Raw genomic sequence first — 17,857 nt, 5'->3', positions numbered from 1 at the left:
CTTTGGTGCCTCCCCTAGAGGGGCCTGGACCTCAGGTTGGGAAACGGGGCTCTGAGGTAAAAGATAAAAAACACTGCAACTGAAATGAGGGCAGCACTAAAATGAGCTTTGAATAAGAAAAATAAGGATATTATGGTCCTGTTAAATCAAGATGCCTTGATACGGTCTGCATATAATTATTACAATACAGAGAAAAAACCCTCTTTGTATTGTTTGCATTGCATCGGTGACATGTAGTCTTAATCCACATGGACAACATTACCCATAATACACTCACCTTCTCGTAGAGATACATGGACTCCCCGGCCCGGGCGTCCATCTGAATGCTTCCCCAGAACCACTACCACAGAAGACAGAAAGAGCGCATTTCACTGACCTGTGTGTTACCACACAAAGAAACAACATGATACTATAATGATTCACACTTTCCTTTTGAAGACCAATAAAAAACCGGCAGAGTACAGAAAAGGAGCTATCGATTGTGGGGTTACAAATACAACCAAACCACCGCTCTACCTCGGTGCAAATTATTCATCCACTGAGACGGGAAATCTATTATTGATTCTCCTTCTCTGACAGCACAGACAGAGAGAGGGAGAGCAGAGACCGTATCGACTGAGGTTTAACCTAAAAGGAATCCTGACCGGTTGATCATTTGGCATTCTGTTTAAGAGGAAACAACTTAAAGGATTCATGATTTTCTCTCCTGCCCTCCTGTGTCTGTATCTTCCTGCAGTACAGCCTCAGAGTATACGGTATCGTTCGTAATGTCAAACCTGCTCGTCTTCAGAAGCACTGAAACACTGGATGCATACCTCCTGTTTGACCACATAGAGTTGTTTTGTCGGAGAGAATGGCAGCTCCTTCACCGAGTTCTCCTCCACCACCATGTGCGTACACCTCTCATCTCCGACCTCGAGATAACTGCCGCCTACATACAGAAAAGGAACAATGTGAGGAACAAAACAAGAACAGGACTACAACATTTAAAGACTTGCTCCTCATCCTTTCTGCAGATACATACAGAGACTGCAGGGCTGCAGAAGAGCAGCTTCAAGTGGTGACTGGAAAGTTTCATTTTGCTCAAACAGCTTTTACTGTGAAAGGAGAATCGTGGAAATCGCTTCCTGATCTTCCTGAGACTTTCTGCAAACTTCACCACTTTTAAGAGAGCTACACAATCCTGGTTAGTTCAGGAACACACTTGTACTCATGTTTAAACTTTTGTAGCTCTATCACAGCTAAATTGACTGTAAGCTGATCCCTATGTGCTCGAGCACTGACCATGTTTGAGAGTTCTCTCCTCCATGTTGACCTTCTCTTCATCGGAGAAACCCAAAAAACTAAGCACGCAGTCCTGGAATGGAGGTACTTTGAACTCTGTCCGAAACTCCTCTTCTCCTGCATGGAAGAGCCTGAACATAGAAAGGGAGGAAAAAACAAGGTCACCAGACCATCACTTCTACCACTGGGCTTTAGTCCATGTACTGTTGATGTGTAATTCATTCATTCTGTTAATTTTTGTGTCTACCATCTAAGAGAATTCTTCTGTTAGGTCTGTGTAGATGTAAGAGGATGTTTAAGACTATCATAGCAGCTGAGCTATGTTTAGATAAGAGCCAAGTACATGTAGAGAGCTTCAGAGGAAACAAGGTTCGATGAGACTCAAATATATATGTTTGACATTTACAAGTGATCCGGCCACACACTGATTTGTAAAACTCGGAAGACCACAGACATATGAACAGTTTCAACTCATTTTTAACATTATAATCCTCCAAACGCACACACCAGACGACTCGGCATGACCAGGAGACCACACTATTCATGTTGGTAGTAACAATTTCACAGACAGGAGATCTCACAGAAACTTGTGTGATCAAACGTGACTTCAGAGGGAAAACAAATAAGGACGATCGACATCATCAGCTGGTTCTTCTGCTGTGTGTTTTGTTTGCAGGGAAAAAACAGAAAATCAGAAAAAAAATAAGGATGAGATCACGGCTGAGAAGATGGATTATGTGCGGCTGTATACAATTTGCAGTGCGAGCTGAGGGTGAATAGTCAGAGTATACAACGTCCAGCCTGACCAAGGCAGTCCGACCAGAAATAATAAATATCAAACATGTTTGATATTAACAATTCAAGATCAGGCAGCCTGTGACTCGATTAGGAGCAGTATAATCATCGTAATGACACCACATAGTTGAGGTTTCTTTGGACAAATTATCAGATACGTCAAGCCTCGAATCGGGCCACGCCTCCCCCTACCCCCGTTCGTTAAGCGAATCAAATCGGACCTTACATCGTCGAGTGCAGTGGTCCTCAACTGGTGGGTCGGGACCTAAAAGTGTGTCGTGGAGATGTTTTCAGTGAGTTGTGAAATTGTGTTTAAAGTTTCTTACATCCGTCACATGTTTTATACCAACTGAGATCCAAACTGCACAATTTATCAAACTGAACAAATCTGATCAGTTTGGACTTTTAAGAAATTTGGGTGAGTTCTCTAATGGAGGTTTTGCTGGTGGGTCCTGAGGCTAGATGGGAGTTTGTGGGCTGTGCCTGCTAACAGAATATAGGCATGAAAAGTTTGTTAGACCACAGCTGAATAAATTCTAAAATAATCCACAGCCTGGCTCAGTAATTCATCATTGAAAAATTCCCACATAACAAGTACTGTATACAAAATGTTTTATACAATCTTTGTTTCGATCAAACAAAAGAAGCAAACCCTGCACTCAGACTTTGTTCCTCACAACAGAGGTTAGTTGTAGATTATTATTCATGCACTCTAATTGGTCATTAAATAGAAAACCTGCTGTGTGGTAACTCTCAAACAAACAGTGGTTATCAGCGAGTATAGCCTCAGGACCCTCCACCGACTCCTTCATGAAAAGTCACGACCTGAATTTCAAATCAGATTTATTTAACGACAAATTTTGCTTTTTGAAACTCTCACGGAAAATAAATACATTTGACAGAACATAGAAACTTAATTTAAAAAAAAAGGTGTTTGATAAGCGCTTTACGGACTTTGACACACGGAGGGAAAAATTTAACCTGTTTGCGTTCACACATGCAGCTCCTACTGGAAATATCAGTTTTTCAGGAATTTTCCGCAGATGTGAAAGCCCTATTAATGTCTTTAATGATTTTGATCTAGAGTCCATTAAAATCAAGCCACCGGAACCTACTGCTAATGTTACAATTCACTTAGCAGCAGACGCTTTTATCCAAAGCGGCGTACATCACTAATCCATTCATACACCGCCTCCGAAGCAGCGGTGCCCAAGGACACATCGGACATGTTGCCCAGCTGGGGATCAAACCCTTGACCTACTGGTTGAGAGGCGACGACTCTACCAACTGAGCCACAGCCGCCCTTTAATGCTAATATCAGGGTATCCCAGATTTCATTGGTTTCAGTCCACATGTGTTTTGTGGTTTTTTTGTACAAGGTGGTTAAGCTCCTAGGTAATCAAATACCGGTATGTAGAAAACTTTGGACTTGCTAATTGACTCCAGCTCCAGGTACACAGCTTGGTCTATACACCGAAATAATAACCTGAACTTTGTTATCTGTGAGACAAATGTTCTCCTCTCACCTTTATGCTTAATTTTTTTTTGTAAAAGGGAGGACTGCAGAGGAGAGGTAAATAAAAATACTATAAAAAAAATGCATCCTTGAATGATTTTCAACTCACTCTTCATCTCTCTTCTCCCAGGCCTTGAGAATCCACAACGGAGTGAGGATGGGGGTCCCCATGCACACCGCCAGCTAAGTGATGAAGGCAGAAGAAGACAGGGGGGGGGGGGGGGGGGGGGGGGGGAGAAATGAGTAAATGTGCGACCAAGAGATGTGGTAAACAGAAACAGAAAGTTTTTGTTTTTTTACATCTATAAAACCTTCAAAAGTTCATCTGTCAGTGCTCTAAGTACAACAAACTCCCCGAAGTGCTTGAGAACTCCTGATCATCCTGTCGCTCAGAATCACGACATGAGTGTGACAGGTACAAACTGTTTCCACTTCAGGCGCATTGCAGAAACAAGAATCAAGACGCTCGACGTTTGAAACATTTTTTTTTTTTTTTTTTTTTTAAGAATCACACTTTCAACTGGAAAACTGCCTGTCAGGAAGCCAACAAGCTTGTGCTGCATGTTGTGTTGTTCTGCTTGAACAAAGTACACCCTCTAAAAGCCTTTGAGGAAGAAAAAGGGGATGGGGGGGGGGGGGTGTAAGAGCAATAACTGAGTGACAGAATAGATAAAGAAGATTAAATATAACATCATAGCCAGGGATGGTTGAAAGAGGAACATTATGAAGCATTTGTTAATTCAGGCTGAGAAAAGCTGAGAGAAAGATGAGTGTCAGAATCATCATCAATCCATCTCCATCGATCCTTCTTGTGATTTAAGTCCCAGTTGGATCATTTTTTAATCTGACTTCAATAAACAGTCTACTACATTTTCTGACATCACACCTATCCAATGGGATTCAAGCTGCGCTGGTAGGAACTATGGACAATCAGATGAAGAGAGGTGGACCAGCAACAAATACAAATAAAATCAATAAAAGTAATAATAACAACAATCAGTTGCTTTCAAGTTCCAAATTCCCAAACATGGAAACCAGCTTTGTCTTTGATTTGTTATTTTATTAGCAAGTTATGAATGAATCAATGACCCTTGAATTATGTTTCAGAATTGTAATTATTATTTTACTAAAGCAGGCATTGATTTGATCAATGAAATTATCTTGATTTTTAACCATGTCTGTGTTGGGTATTTTGTCTCCTCTTTCTCTATTTGTTATTTTGTTGTCTCTAACACATGTTGGTGTTATATCTGGCAAACTGAGGGGCGTCCAAAACAGCCGTGTTGGGGTGCCTTAAAACTGCCCCTACTCTGGTCCAAACAAATCCAGAGCATTCAGGACCAGAATCTAAACTTATAGTGAGGACATACTGGCTGCTGCATTGTTGTTAGAGAAGCCAGCACTTCAACTTAGCATGTTCCCTTAATGTCTGATCATATAGTAAGGTCACTTTATGATTTCAGTCAGTAGATATCTTACAGATTGCTCCATTAAACGTAGGGTTAAGTTTAGTTAATGTCTTAGCATCAGACACACAGAAAGTTTGGTTCAAAGGTCTGGGTCAATAAAAAGCTTTGCATGTACTGACCCTGTATTTTTCTCCGTGGGTGGAGTAGGCGATGAGATGAGTAACCTTGGTGCTGAAGTCTTTCCGGATGGTTCCACCCATGTGATGCACCAGGTTCACCAGGTTTTTCTACATGGAAATGATACACGAAGCACACTCTTAGCACAGAGGGGGACATTCACATCACTGCGAAATAAACAAGACATTTTAATAAAGGATTTCTAAAAAAAAAACTTTCAAGCCATGTATTAGAGGTATTGTTTAACACGTTACAGTTATACACACATACGATACTCGGACGAGCCATTGAGGTGAAGTTAAAGCTTCCAAAGTATATTAGCGGACCATTTAACTATATTTGACTATATTGAGAACTGCATGCATATGTGTGTGAGTGAGTGAGTGAGAGAGAGAGAGAGAGAGAGAGACAGAGAGAGGAAATATCGAGTGAAACATTTTAAAATCGTGAATATTGTCAGAGCAGAGACACACGCTGCTGTCAGATATAGAGTCTGTCGTCTGTCAACGTGATGGTAGAGCTACATGTCCAAGGTGCCCTTGGGCAAGACATTTAACCCCAAATTGCTCCCGCTGCTTTGTGGGTGGCATGTGTATAAATGGGATTAGTTACTTTTGATGGTCTCTTTACATAGCAGCCTGTACTATCAGTGTGTGAATGTGTAGGTGTGACCTGCAGTCACACCTACACAGCACCGAGTCGTCAAAGGACTAGACAATCACCATGCAAGCTCAAGTCCATTTACCACACAAAAAAATACAAAGCTAGAAATGAAGTGGGGAGGTTAGGTGGGAGGAGAGGTACAATGTGTGTGTGCGTGAGTAAAATGAAGGGAAGTTAGATGAGCAGATTAAAATGTTGTTTATTTCACACTAAAATAAGTTAGAGAATAAATATCTATCTACAAACCTACAGTAACGACTACATCTAACGTATTTGAATATAAAAAGTGTAGGACCCCATGAACAGAGTCAGTCTGTTAGAAACAACTAACACAGTACTCTTTGATTAATCAAAAGAATACTCGATTACAAAAAGAATTGCTTACTGAAGCCCTTAACGGCATTCAAAGGTTCAAATTTCACGAGAAGTCACACCAAAATCTTTGCTTTATGGAGGAAAAAAAATCAGATGATGTTTCTCGCTCTCTCTCTGATCAGCTGCAGAGCATCACAACACAAACTCCAGCGGTGAATAGTGAGAGCAGATCGTCTTTTAGTGTATGGAAGATGGCGATATGAAAGGATTTTTGTTTTTCAGGTTCCAAAATGGTTGGCAAATACAGGCTACTTAGGCGGTCATAAATTTAACGACATAAATGACAAATATAGTTTAAGTGTGGGAAACACTGTTATTGATCATTTAAGTCCCACCATGGGTTCACATCTCAGGTCAGAAAAGCCAGAAGAATCCCCTCAATGGTTAAGGTATCTAAATAATGAATTGTGTTTCTATCAAGTAGTTCATGTTGCTAAATGTGACTTTGATAAACTCACCATTTCCTCTTTGTTTCTGAAGCCAGTGAAGCACAGCGACAGGTTGAGCATTGTGGTGGAGTAGAGAGGACGACAGGAAAACTGTAAAGGCTGTGGGAAAGGAAGAATTCACACATCATCAGAGACATTTAAATATCCGGTAAGTATATATAAAACATCTATTACTTTTCATTTCTGCCTTTTAATGTGATTTTAAAACCACTTAAAGACCACAAACACTAGGGCATCCTATTTGTCCTAAATGTCTCTCTGAGTCATGACTGTCTACAATGAGTGAGAAGCTCGAGTCCCGCTGGCTGTGTTGTTGTTGGAGTCGTGTTTACATGGACGGAACGGCCTTGCGTATAAAACTGTTTTAGTCAAGGACTAGAGAAAAGAAGAATAACATACTCAATGCTTATTTGGATGTCATGTTCGTGTTTTAGATCACGGTCCCTCCGTGTCAATTAATGTTCAATATGAAGCTACAAACTAACCAAAGTGTGCTAACGTTAGCCTGCTAACACAATAATGCAGGTCACAGGTGAGCAAAGGACAACTGGTCTGCCGCTTGTGCTTAATTGTGGTGCATTCTAAATTCTAACTCCTTTGTGCTAACGCGAGTGGAGAGGTGTTGGAGGTGTGCCGCTGGATGAGAGCGGAGGCTTCAGAATAGCGTAGGTGTGGCAAAAACAGCAGTTTGTTTTGGTTTAATGCTGGTGCTCAAGAGCGCCATCTACTGAATCAAAAGGTCGCACAGTCTTCCTTGAAAGCATGTATCAGGAAACCTTTATGTTTTATAACCAGGATGGTGACACCTGAGTACTGAACATACATAGTGCCTCTCAGATAAATTACGAACATAGGTGACATACTGCAAGACGGCCTCGTACCCGGCCCACTGACATAAAGATATGAATCTGTATGAAGCTCTACAGACTACATGAATGTGTAAGCGCTGTCTTTAGCTGACAAGTGTGTGGAGTGCTCCGTCTTGTTGATAGCAGCCACAGGCAGGTCAAAACGCTCATGTTCCACATTAGCATCCTATGAGCCGCCTCCGTCAGGCAGACAGCTCAGCAGGTGGGGGCGGCTCCCGTTCATCATTCTGTTCAGTGCAGTAATGAATTTTTCTGTATCCTGCCTCCTGAAATCAAGGTTCATCTCAGGACTGCCTCTGTTTTGCCCTCCCCTTTAACAGACCATGTATGTCTGTGTGCTTGAAATTCAGAGTGAAGCTGTAAATGTTTCATTTGAATTACAGGTTAAAAAAGGATTTAAAAAAAGTCATGCTCTCAGACCGAGCTGGAAAGTTGTAATCGAGATATTCACATGAATTCAGTCTCTTTTTTAAAGAGGACATATTATCTCCCTTCTCCACCTTTTCAAACAGTCCCCTGTGGTCTAAATGAAACATCTGTGCTGAGCTTTGGTCAAAACTTAACATGAATCAAGCACCAGAGGAGGTTTGTGAGCCTGTATAAACCAGCTCTCTCTGAACACTCTGTTTTGGTGTGTGCGTCTCTTTAAATGCAATGAGCCCCTGTAGGCATCACTCCTTTGCTGGCGAGAATAAAAATGGCGGAGCTGCGCAAAAGTTTTGTTCTAGGCAGGAGGTGGAGTCCATGGGTGGAAATATCAGGGGAGGGGAGGTTTTTTTTTCTTTTCTTTTTAACCAGAATCCCACTGTGACATCACAAGTAGAGCAAATTATAAACGGAGCATTTCTCTGTGTGTTGTAAGACTTATGCAGGCCACAAACAAAGGACTGGATGGGTTTATTTCACATTTTGTTGGTCGGTAGACTCAGGTTACCCAAATATATGTTCAGAAACACTGTAAAAGTGGATTTTTCATAATATGTCCCCTTTAAGACATCGTCACGTGTGAATCATTAGTTTTTGGCACTAAGCTAAAAATGCTCTAGATGAAGGACTCACTTCCTCCTTTGCAGCACAGTGCAGGACAACAGGAGGCCCCACAATGCGGTTGTCCCGTTTGTAGAGGTAGCTGTACTCGGGACAATCAAAGTCTGTTAGGACGAAGACTGTCTCGAACTCCGTGTTCTCTCCGTCTCCAAACTCCTGGACGCTGTCTGTAATCAGGCACGGCGTGTTGATGTCCTGAAAAGAGAGTGGAAAAAATTAAGTGATCGGAAAAGTAGACAAAACGTTAAGAATCACACAAAGTAGAAGTTGTTAGCCTTGTTAATGAGGCTGTTGGGAGTTGGTTATTCAATTATTAGAAGTCAGTTTATTCATTAATCTTGTGAAAGACAGAAAAAACAATGAATGTAAGTTAATATCCTGATGGCCAAACAACAACCTAAATGGCAAACACGTTTCCATGTTTTATGGCTGCTTTTTAAGTCTCCATCACCTGTTTCCAGTCCCACAGGGTCACTCTGGAGCAAAGACGCTATAAGCAGATTTTACTCATTCAAATGTGAAATGTTTTACAAAATACTCTAAAGATCGACTCTCTAATTTCTCTCAAACTAACTGAGTTAGGTATCTTGAATCATTTCACCTCAGTCTGGGTTTGTTTTCTATCTCGACATGATTGTAAATGAGGGAAACTTCAATGCTTTTCGAGGCTTAAATAAAGGTTGAGGATGATGATTTACAATTCTACAATTCACTTAGCAGACGCTTTTATCATAAGCGACGTACATCAGAGAGTAAGTACAACACATCATGTGAATGTTGGCTCGTGGTATGGTGAGTCCCATTTAACCTGCAACTCGGATTTCGGAGCTTGGAATGACGTCACACTCGAGTTACCCGCGTTCCAGTCGCGATTTGTCAACAAGTCGGAAGAGCAAAATGGACGCCTCCAGGAGCACCTTTGTTTTGTTTGCTAATACCAGGTGATAACGATACACTTTGTGATAGTTTAGTAACATGCCAACACGTCCACAGATAGAACTTGCACGATGCTATCCGTGTTGTTGATTTATTTACACAAAAAGAGGACAAAGCTGCTTTTATACAAAATAGTTAGATCTTAAACGTTACTGTTGATGCACGCAGCAGCTATGTTGGATTTTAACTCAGCTCAGAGTTTCCGAGTGGGAATTCTAACTCCGGGGGGGCATTCCTGGTGATTTTATCGAACAGGTTACTCAGAATTTCTGACTTTCGTGATCAAATTGAACACACTATGAATCATGATGATGGATGAAAAGTAATAAATCCTGTGACACAATGCCGTGATTGGTTCCAAACCGTGAGATTTGTGATCTGTTGCACACAAATAATCTGCTACACAAAAAATTGAACACTTTGTTCACCAGCTTGCTGCTAATTTTGAGTTAAGCACCCACGTGAACAAACTTGGCCGTGCAAATTGCAATGAAGTAAAAATGATTTACATGTCCGTCTTTTTCTCTATCCAACAGAAAATAACATCCAGTAGTGGATAAAGTGTAAAAAAGTGTTCGTTGGACAAATTCATTTTTATATCGTTTACAACGATTCATTTGGAAATGTTGATGTTTCAAATCATTGATTTTCTCCATTATGTTCTGTTTTAAAGGAGGTGCTCAAAGATCCAATTATCTCATGAAGAAGGTGTGTAGGATGTCAAACTATCACACTGAAAAGAAAAAACGTGAAATGTTGTGATTTTTTCTAATAAATTGTTGATGGAGAGGAAGAGTAGTGAGCATGAATTTTTCTTTTTAACATGATTATTATTTATATATATATATATATATATATATATATATTTTCTCCCTTGTCTTGCCATCAGAAAACCTCTTAAAATGTCTCTGTTGTAAAAAACAAATGAATGTAGTGAGAGATGGCCTCTAAGGACGATCTGCCTGTAAAACAAATCACCTGAGAAAATCATCCCAGCAGTCAACACAGGACAGAAGCACAGGAGGTTAAAGGGCACATACTACATGGACACAGTTATAATAAGACTTGATATTACATTGTTAAGAACGACTGAGGGAGACACTGGTGGGTTAAAGGAAAGGTTTCACATTTTTAAATACACTCATTTGCTTTTTTTCTTTAAATAAGATGAGTAGCAAGAAAAAAATATGTTAAATGAAAGTCGAAAGTTAAAGATTTCCTTAAAAAGTTGCGTTGGGTTGGCGTTTTTAAAGTTTTGATTCAACTTAAGACCGGGGTCCATTGTACGATTGTTGAGTAAACATACTGTACAATATGAATTTTTACACTAAAATATCTCAATCAATTAAAAATGGACTAAACCTCTGTTATTTATATTTGTTGTTGAGTACTTAAATTACCTCAAATATTTCCAACAGTTATCAAGACCAGAAAAAGTCTAAGTTTATAGTGGCCGCCATGACAAAGCCGTCATCACAGATACTGCGTGTATATCGTTGCCATCGTTGATACATTAGCTCGTCTGTAAACATATTCTCTTCCTCAGGTCGGTTTCGCCCGTTCGTCTTTATGACTACGGTCAACTCAGAGTTTGTTATCATCAGGGGTGAAGTATGCAGGGAGAATAACTCCCATCATGACTCACTGCCAGCCTCAACTTCATCTTTTGTTATTGTTTTCTTTGAGAGCCCCCTGGTGGCGGATTTTACCTACTGAGGGGTTAAACCAACTTCACAAGATGCTGCTGGTTCCACTTTGGCTAATTTAAGCAACCCGACTTAAGTCATTCAAAGCAAAAATATGATTTTGATCAATATCCTCATCCGACCTTAAAAGAAAGCAAATGAACGTAATTTTGCAGCTATTATATTTTGATGACACTCAAAAATCAAAGCTTTTAAGTTACATTTCAATTGATAATACTCAAACATTTGTGAAAAGCATTCACAGTGAACTGCTTCATTATTAACAGTACAAACAGCTAAATGAATGTGCCCTTTTTTAAAGGCAATGCAGAGAAGACAACCTTTAAATGGCTTCTCTTCAGTTGAATAACTTGCGTTGATATTTGAGTGTAAATCTCTGTTAGAGAGCAATGGAGATACCGTTCCCTGTTATTTAAATTTCCACCCACACATCATTCCACCATCAGTGACTTGACCATGCACAATGATTGAGTGACTTGCCAGTTTGAATTAAGGCTCATGCAGCACGTCCCCCCAAGTTCCAATCAAAGTGTCAGACATTCACACAAAGACGCACACTCTGTACTGTACCATATTGACTATAGATTTTATCATCATTTTCTCCTCAGCACCCGCCTCGCCTTCCCTTATCTTTACCACGGGTACCTCCATTACTTTGATGGCCTGTAAAGAAAAAACCAACCAGCAGGAAGTAGATGTCAAACACTGGCATTTGAGAGGAGGAGAGCAGAGGGTGGAAATAAAGGTAGGGAGGACAGAAAAATTAGGAAAAAAATAAAGCAAGCCAGACAAAAAAAATCATTCAAATTAACCCCCATTTGAGGACAAATGAGAGGCTGTCTAAGTTAAGGGGATGCAGGAAGAGATGGGGCGGAGTCCTTGTCCTTGCAAAGTCTAAAGACAGAGACTTCAAACAGATATCAAGCTTTAGAGGGGGTGTGCTGGGGAGGAGGAAAAAAACTCTGTTAAAAATTAATATAAAAGTTCAAAGCCCATGGGAGGGCGGAGGAGAGGAGGGAAAGAAGAGGACAGAAAGGGAAAAGGACGCAAAGAAATAGCGAGAGGGCGGGGGGCTCTTTTTCTGTGAGTTGCAAGAGCGGTGGCGGCAGGCGGTCAGGCAGGCAATCGGGAGCGCTCTGATGGAGCTGTCGGCATATGTCTTTGGATGCGGCTGCACTGCAGATTGGCAGGGAGAAATAGATGATTTAAGCGGGAAGCCTTCAGAAGTGACAGGGCTCAGGAGACCCAGGAAGGAAGTCATTCTGGCAGCACTTAGTCTGCCGCCACGCCTCCAAACCACCTTCACATGCTGATTCTCAAAGACACAAAACTACGCAGCTTACTGGAGCAGAAACAAACAAGCACTGAAACACACACAGCATCATATCCCGACTGAGTGTGTGGGGATAATAATGTATGTTTCAGCAGTCTGATGAACGAGGACTTTGTTTTGGTAAAGATAAATATCACATCAGCTCGTACAGGATGTTTGGTTCATTATGCAACCACTGTCACCACCGTAAGTAGGCTAAACAAGTGGCTGCTGCTGCTGACGTAGAGTAACCATCATAAAGCTATCCAGCTTTAAAACCATGATTTCAATGCCGATAGTCAGGACACACAAAGACAAGTTCTTCATTTTAAACGGGGAGCCGCAGTGACATCAGCGTAGAGTAGAGGCTGACATTTTTGCGGGATTCCCGATGGACAGGAATGGATTTCACTATTTATCACAGGATTGGGACGGGACGATAACAGGCTGTGAATCACTGCGATGTGTTCCACTTAAGATCACCAAGAACGGCCACTTTGAGAGTAGCAAGTGGGCCGTAGTGAACCTTCACGATAAATAAAGAAAATATGTACCTGCAGGGCTTTGACCAGAGCTCCATTTCTGCCGGCTTCTCCCACCAGAACGACCCTCGTCTCCACTTTTGGATGCATGTCTGAAGGATGAAGAGGAATAGAGAGACAGTGTTAACCAGGGGGGATGTGAGTGTGACACATACATAGTCACAGAGGAGATAAAAAGTTGGTCATCTCTCGTTGGTGATTTAAGTTTGACTTCCCTTTGACTGACAGCACACCTGTATCACTGCTGAAGAAAGCAGTGCAAGAAACAAATGTAAAAAAAAAAAAAAGTACTGCATACTACATTCAACAGTAGTGTGTAGTATGACTGCCAGTTGGTGGTTATTTTGCATTAAGCCCGGCTAAAGCTGGATTCTGGGAATGCGTAAGTAAACAGCCCATCTGACCCCAAACGCCGCTCCAGTGTAGCATCCACTTACAGTCTGAAAACAGCTGACAAGTGATTCATTTAGATTTTCATAATTTTGAGAATCAAAAGAGATAATTGGTATCTTTGTGTGGTTTGGTCTAAGTGTGATTATTTCCCTGTCACACTGTCCATCATTTTGATCTCTGACCTGGCACTTTGCATCGTGGGAAACAATACGGGAGGGAGACTTCTCCAATGAATAATGCAGATTTTCCCCCAATCAGTACACCAAACAGGTATTTTTGATATACTGCAGATCTCGCATTGTTTGCACACTGCATACTGAATATTGGACAAATCAGTACACTACTGGTACAGTAGGCGTTTTCACACATTTTCTCTAAAAAACACCAAAAACGATGTTCCTTATTTTACCTCTGGCCTTTCAGTACACTTTTCCAGAAGAAACAAGTGAAATTAAAAAACAACTGCTTTTCAATTAGTCTACAACTTGGAAACTGTTAAGATACTCTTTTTTTTTAATTTAACAGTGGTGTCTACAGTAGCTATTTTAGTAACATCTGTTTTCACTTTTCGTAGTTTGCACTCCTACTAGCTTCAGTACAGTAGTCCAGCTCTCAGCCTGCAGTGAAAGTTCTAAAGTACCGACAGCCTGCGAGTCATGCTGCCCACCTCCGCTGGTCACTCGTTGGCTTTAATTTATTTTAATCAGTCCAGCACTTTACAAGGTTTGTTTACGGAACAATACGCCACAGTCTGCTTTAAATGCAGGATTTTTAGGTAATGAGGGAGAACAGATGTTAAAGAGTTGCGTCACCAGCCTTGTCAGCCTCGCTGTGTATCCCCGCAGCTTGCAAGCGACAAAGAATGGAGGTGAAGTTTCAAACATTTCAGGTGGCGTGCAGTGTATGATGGTGTTGGCTGCACTCTAGATAATGACGGTGGGTTTTTGTCAGCATTTTAAACCTGTATATTAGTCACACCACCGGTGTAACCTTAATATGAAAGTCATTCCTGTTGTATTTGCCCTTGCCTGGTGTATTTTTAGATATTTAAAAAGGGTTTGGGTAAAGGAAATTGAAGTGACTCTGCAGACTGACCTTCCCCATCTTCACATGCCATGCCCAGAAATACATGGTCCTTGGTGGTTTCGGCGATCCTCGAATCATAGACTGAAGAGTCCAACAGACTCCGAGCTGTCCCTAAAGTCAGTATGCTGCTGTCAGCCATGGCAGGAACCGAAGGCGACACCAAACTGTCCAAACTATCAGAAGTTACAGGAAAGGAATGGAGTGAGACACAGAGGGAGAACATAACAAGAAGACCAAGAGGAGAGACAGTGAAGCAACAAGAGAAGTGTGACAACTGTCAAACACAAATACTGCCCAAGTTTGACAACTCAACTGGAGAGGAGGCCACAGAATAGTGATAACTTTTGTAAGAAAGGAGAAAGGACAAAGTTTATACAAAGATCTCCTCTCCAGATCCTTGCTTGTGTTGTACTTACTCTCCGTTTGTCGCTTTGGATAAAAGCTTCTGATAAATGTAGAAATTTGATTTTTGCTTGGTTGTTTTCATTTAAGAAGTTATACAGCAGCCTCTAATGTGCTTAATTAAAGTCAGTCAATACACATACGTTTTGTATGTGCTGCAAAAACAAAGGCAGACTAGAAAATAGTAAGACTTAAACAAAGGGCAGAAGAAACGAGGCAAAAACGTCACACATGAAAAATGTTAGTTTGGGTGTTTATCTTTAGTTGTCAAAAATATATTCCAAATAAAGTTTATGTTTTCTACTATAGTACAAAAGGTAAAACACATTGAATTATCAGGCAGACGGGAAAAGTCAAATTTGTGTAAACGCATGTGTTATGCCGAGAAATGCATCCCTGCCAAGAAGTACATGCACCTCGCTGAAGTTAGAAAACTATAAACTACATAAATCGTGTTTCTCTGGGCAGATGTGTGATCGCAAAGTATGTGACGTTGGAATTTAATAAAAGGTAAGTGTCATTATTCTGTAGACGCATTTCCATTAACCTGCCTGAATATGAGCTGCGAACAAAGTGTTTTGAAAAGTGCCTGTAGAGTTAAGAGTGGATGCAAAAAATGGCAGCATAGTATTTTAAGGGTGAATGAAAAGTAGTGTAGAAAGTGAGTTTGTCATTTGTTTGCATGTTCCTGCGAGGTGAATGTAGTTCTCGGCAGGGATGCAATTCTCAGCGTAACACCTGTCGGCCCAGTGAGGTTAGCTCATTCTACTCGTCACCTAGCTTAGCGTCACCAGAGAGGTGAGCTAACATTTAGTACCTGCCAAGTATGGTACGTTTATCAACAGCATAAAAACATAAATGAAAGCATACTTACCGAGTTTTTTGATTGCTGGTACCTTTAGTAAGAGAATTAGGAGCTAAACCGGCTGCTGACCAGTTCAATTAGCTCTCAAGCTAATTTAGCCAAATTAGCTTCTGAGCCAGAAAGTCACAATACAATGAAGAGTCCCCTTTCGGTCCAAAAACCCTCTTCAGAAAAGCTGCGACATCTCTCCGTTATGTCTCCAATCTGGTATCAATGCATGTTGCCTTTTCAGCGTAAAACAAAAATAGTCCAAACTTCCGAAAAGTGTCTACTTAAGTTTGTTGACAGCTAAACGTAACGCAGTGTGTCAGCCTGCTGTTAGAGCTCAATTCAAAAAGCAAGGCAAACAACTGGTGCCGCGTTCTGATTGGACAAGAGTGACGCAAGGCTAGCGGCTTGCGTCCGGCGAGCCCGCTGATTGGTCCGTGCATTCAAATCACGATGCGTGCGCACCGAGTCTGCTCCGTTTGCGTTCTAGAGTTTCAACCTTCTTGACATTCCCCATGTCCTCCTAAACCAAAGGGAATTCACTTTAGGATTTTGAATGGCGTGTATCCATCCAGTGAACTCGTTGCAACAGCGTTTTGGTTGTGATGTATTTCATTTTTGTGTTTTTGTGATGACGTCGAGACTACCTTCCACTAGCTCCTGTGTCCTTTCGATGTAAATACATGGACTGTAAATATTAATCCTATGAAGCTTTCTGGCGAGATATTTATGACTGCTTTAGAGTCTATGGCTTTACCCCACAAGTTTCCAGCTAGAACAATTCTTGTTAAAGGAAAAATATCATGAAAAAACGTATTATTGGAAATTTCCATATCCAAGTACTTGAAATATAGGCTGGCCAAATTTCGTTTACTTTTTAATGAGTTTCTTATGTGCATAAAGGCCCGTAAAGTTATGAAAAATGGTGATGCAACCATTGCATTTTGTTTCTTGTATTATTATTGTCTTGCATTTGCACCTGTGCCCTCATGTTTCTATAAATGTTTTCAGAAATGTCAGAGCCATGTTGTTTGTTTATGCATTTTTGATCATTAAAAAAAAGAGCTTCAACTTTCTTGGTCATATTTTATAACTATGCAAGACTGAAAAAAAAACCTTATTTAAAACTCAAAACGGCAAAAGGATCTTATCTTTAAGAAACTAAGCAGGCATATGTGTCGTCTAAAGCGGCTTTAGAAACGAAACCTGGGATTCTTTTGCAGAGATCCACTCACTGCTATTCAACATACCTCTGCAGACTGATGTAATTTATGTCCAAATTTGGTTATTCAAAGATTCTGTTTGTCATGGCTACTGCACTGAATGATTATTTATTTCATATTTATTTGTGAAGCTACTTTTTAATATAAGGACTTGTGGTATCTCAAGCGTATCATAATGCCTGTGTTGAATGTATTTTTTCTTCTATACATCCTGTTGGATTTATGCAGGTCATTGTCACCCTTAGAGTAAGTAAGTCATTTCAACCTGTCCATGACCCAAAATACATCTGTACGCTGTATGCATAGTTCAATAAAAATATCAAATGCGATGCTGGCTTGCCTCATCAACAATGGGGCCAGCCTGCAGAAAGAAGGTCCAGGACCTTAAGCCTCTCCATGTGCTTTATAATCATTTCATCAAGCCAGTACTAAAAACAGGCAAATGCTGTGAGACTTAAACCATCATTAAACTGCAACAACATGGAAATCTTTCCTGTCAGTATCATTAAACCTTTATGAAGAGATGAAAGTATCAGCACACTTCCATCTTGATTAAAGGTCAGTGAAGTAAAATCTAACTCATAGCCTGTTGCTCCCAGCGTTACAGAGTGTTCAGTAAAGTGGTCCTAGTCCATCTTGTCGGTATGGTGTCCAACCATGTTAGAATATTTACAGTCTATTAGAACCCAGTCTGTAAATATTAATGGATGAAGCCTGAGTGACGTCAGCCATCTGTTCCTGCAGGGGGCTCTAGAGGCTCATCGGCAGCAGCCGCCATGTTGGAAATCCTTTCTCAGCCTAACTTTCAGTCAACCTAACG

At 40.8% G+C, this 17,857-nt stretch overlaps 1 protein-coding gene across 4 annotated transcripts in view; it reads right to left on the bottom strand.

Annotated features, from left to right (window-relative positions):
* The window catches only part of ect2 (epithelial cell transforming 2), a 42,860-nt gene extending 26,708 nt beyond the window's left edge, over nucleotides 1–16,152 (bottom strand). For 2 of the 4 annotated variants that reach the window (XM_020646366.3, XM_020646368.3), the window contains exons 1-11: nucleotides 15,836–16,152; nucleotides 14,569–14,732; nucleotides 13,093–13,172; nucleotides 11,797–11,889; nucleotides 8,597–8,779; nucleotides 6,678–6,767; nucleotides 5,184–5,291; nucleotides 3,705–3,778; nucleotides 1,285–1,415; nucleotides 816–931; nucleotides 278–340 (exon numbers count right to left, since the gene is read on the bottom strand). In XM_020646366.3, the coding sequence (XP_020502022.1) occupies nucleotides 278–340; nucleotides 816–931; nucleotides 1,285–1,415; nucleotides 3,705–3,778; nucleotides 5,184–5,291; nucleotides 6,678–6,767; nucleotides 8,597–8,779; nucleotides 11,797–11,889; nucleotides 13,093–13,172; nucleotides 14,569–14,698 (1,068 nt within the window). In that variant the 5' untranslated portion in view covers nucleotides 14,699–14,732; nucleotides 15,836–16,152. The remainder of the gene's footprint in view (nucleotides 1–277; nucleotides 341–815; nucleotides 932–1,284; nucleotides 1,416–3,704; nucleotides 3,779–5,183; nucleotides 5,292–6,677; nucleotides 6,768–8,596; nucleotides 8,780–11,796; nucleotides 11,890–13,092; nucleotides 13,173–14,568; nucleotides 14,733–15,835) is intronic. The other 2 variants (XM_020646367.3, XM_020646369.3) reach the window with 1 other exon arrangement.
* Nucleotides 16,153–17,857: the final 1,705 nt, after the last annotated feature.

This window comes from Labrus bergylta, chromosome 6 (genome assembly GCF_963930695.1).
Source record: "Labrus bergylta chromosome 6, fLabBer1.1, whole genome shotgun sequence".
Lineage (NCBI taxonomy): Eukaryota > Metazoa > Chordata > Actinopteri > Labriformes > Labridae > Labrus > Labrus bergylta.
This window is presented reverse-complemented; position numbering and strand designations above follow the sequence as displayed.